General features: G+C 45.7%; 1 protein-coding gene across 1 annotated transcript; it reads right to left on the bottom strand.

Moving 5' to 3' along the window:
* Positions 1-595: 595 nt before the first annotated feature.
* LOC120966962 (protein FAR1-RELATED SEQUENCE 5-like) lies at positions 596-1561 on the bottom strand. Its single transcript, XM_040393556.1, has one exon. It carries the CDS (start codon positions 1559-1561, stop codon positions 596-598), a length of 966 nt encoding a protein of 321 aa, XP_040249490.1.
* Between the last annotated feature and the right edge of the window lie 443 nt (positions 1562-2004).

A 2004-nucleotide genomic window follows, 5' to 3' on the forward strand; every position in this document is an offset into this window, starting at 1 on the left:
AGCACAAATGTTAAGCATCTACCTCCACACAGTCTCCAATTTGTGAATTTAAAGCTACGAAAACACATAAATTAAAACAAGTCCATGCAAATCATTTCATAGTTGCTTTTTTTGAAACTGGCAGTTGTTCGATTTCCCTTCTACATTTTCTCAGAAACCAGACCACAATTGCTTCATCTACCAGGACACTGTTGCTTTTCTTTTCTTACTTCAGCTAGTTTTGCAAGCCCAGGGGGTCATTATCTTCATGTGGTAACGATCACATCAGCTTCCCTAGGCATGTCGCAGCTGTGTGATAGATTGATTCACAAATTCTGCACTTGTTCTTTTTCTTAGGGTGTAGTTCCAGGGCTGATTTAAAGCGCCTGCTGTGGCTGCGCCCTTTTGTGACTGAACGAGGTGGATCCATAGGAGCAGGGGCGCAGGGGGGGCAGGAGGTTGGTTTGAAGTACTTGGGGCATTAGGGTTTGATGCTTCCCTAGCACGAGCTGCTTCTCGGGCTGCCTTTAGCCTCTTCTTCCTCAGTTTATTTAGCTTAGTAACCTCAGTATCTGCTGCTTTCATGTGCCTCCTAACTGCTGCTGCTGCCTCATCACTAGTCATTGCCTTCTTGGCTAGCTTTGCAAAATCCATTGTCAGAGTCACTTGCTTGGTTCTCTGACTCAGCGGGCAAGTCCTGCGGAGGGCCCTCGTTAGTTGGCGGTGGTGCACTTGGCACTGCTTCTTGCATCCAGCGGCGCTTGATGTAGTGTTTAGGTATCTCATTAACGCCCAGGTGTGTGAAGATTTTCAACACATGGCAACAAAGCATGCCGTCCCTATGCCACTTGCAACATTCGCAATCGTAGATAGCTAGCTCTGGTCTCACTGTGACTAGGTACTTCCGTGAGCCATACCCTAGAACTTCTTCTGTATTGGGCTCAAGGTAATAGAAGTTGATTCCAGCGGGACGCACATCGTACTGGCCAATCATCTGAAACTCAGTTCTAAATTTCACATAGATGTCCCTAGTGTATGCTTGGTAGGCATGCCTTTCAATGGGGACACACGACCAACTTTGTGCTTCTAGATGCTCTGTCCGGTAGTCGTTCCCGCCCTCCCTCACGAGTATGTGTACCTCAATCTTCTCATATTGCTTGACGAAGTTGAGAATTGACTTGTGTGGGTTCACATAGCGCTTCAACACAGCATTGAACCCTTCGCTGCATTGCGTTGACTGAAGGAAAGGGAAGAACCTGAATTTGAAGTAACACGGCACCCATGTAGCTCGGTCTTCATAGAGTTTCTCAAAGTGACCATGCATAAGACCTTCATATTTCAATTGAAGTGCAGCCCATTTCCTTTCAAACTCAGCCGGGGTGAAACTGAAGTCAATGCATTCATTGAAGTCTTTTACCAAATCTGGGTTCCTAGCCAACACAGGGCCAAGCTTCTCTTGTGCTTTCCTCGTTATATGCCAACGGCAGCAACGGTGAATCGTTCCCGGGAACTTCCTCTTGATAGATTGTGCCATAGCAACATCTTGGTCCGCGATGATGTTGTCCGGAGCCAAACCATACATTGCTTCTAGGAAAGCATCAAACAACCAGTCATAACTTGAGGCTAGTTCCTGCTAGACAAATCCACACCCAAGCATAATTAACTGCCCATGTCTGTTGATGGCAATGAAGGGGCAAATGGCATATTGTACATGTTCGTGAGATAAGTTCCATCAAATGACACGCAATCATGATAAGCCTCCGCGTTTGCTTTCCATGCCGCACCATCCACCCAAAACAAGTTTTCTGTCCTCCTTTCCGCATCTGTCTTGCATTTAAAGAAAAATCCTAGGTCGTTTTCCATCACCTTGCAAAAGTAGTTTAGTGTTTCTTCAATGTCAATGTCTTTAGTTGGGGCGTTGAGCTTCGAAAAGTGGTTATGGATAGCTTTAGCTGTGTACGGAACAATCAACTCTGAGCCGTAGTATGATGACATTAACATCATCATCTTTCCTGCCATAAAAAA

Source organism: Aegilops tauschii, chromosome 6, assembly GCF_002575655.3.
Source record: "Aegilops tauschii subsp. strangulata cultivar AL8/78 chromosome 6, Aet v6.0, whole genome shotgun sequence".
Lineage (NCBI taxonomy): Eukaryota > Viridiplantae > Streptophyta > Magnoliopsida > Poales > Poaceae > Aegilops > Aegilops tauschii.

Coding starts and splice junctions, on each gene's coding strand:
- LOC120966962 (XM_040393556.1), bottom strand. CDS start 1,561: ATGTATGGTTTGGCTCCGGACAACATCATCGCGGACCAAGATGTTGCT.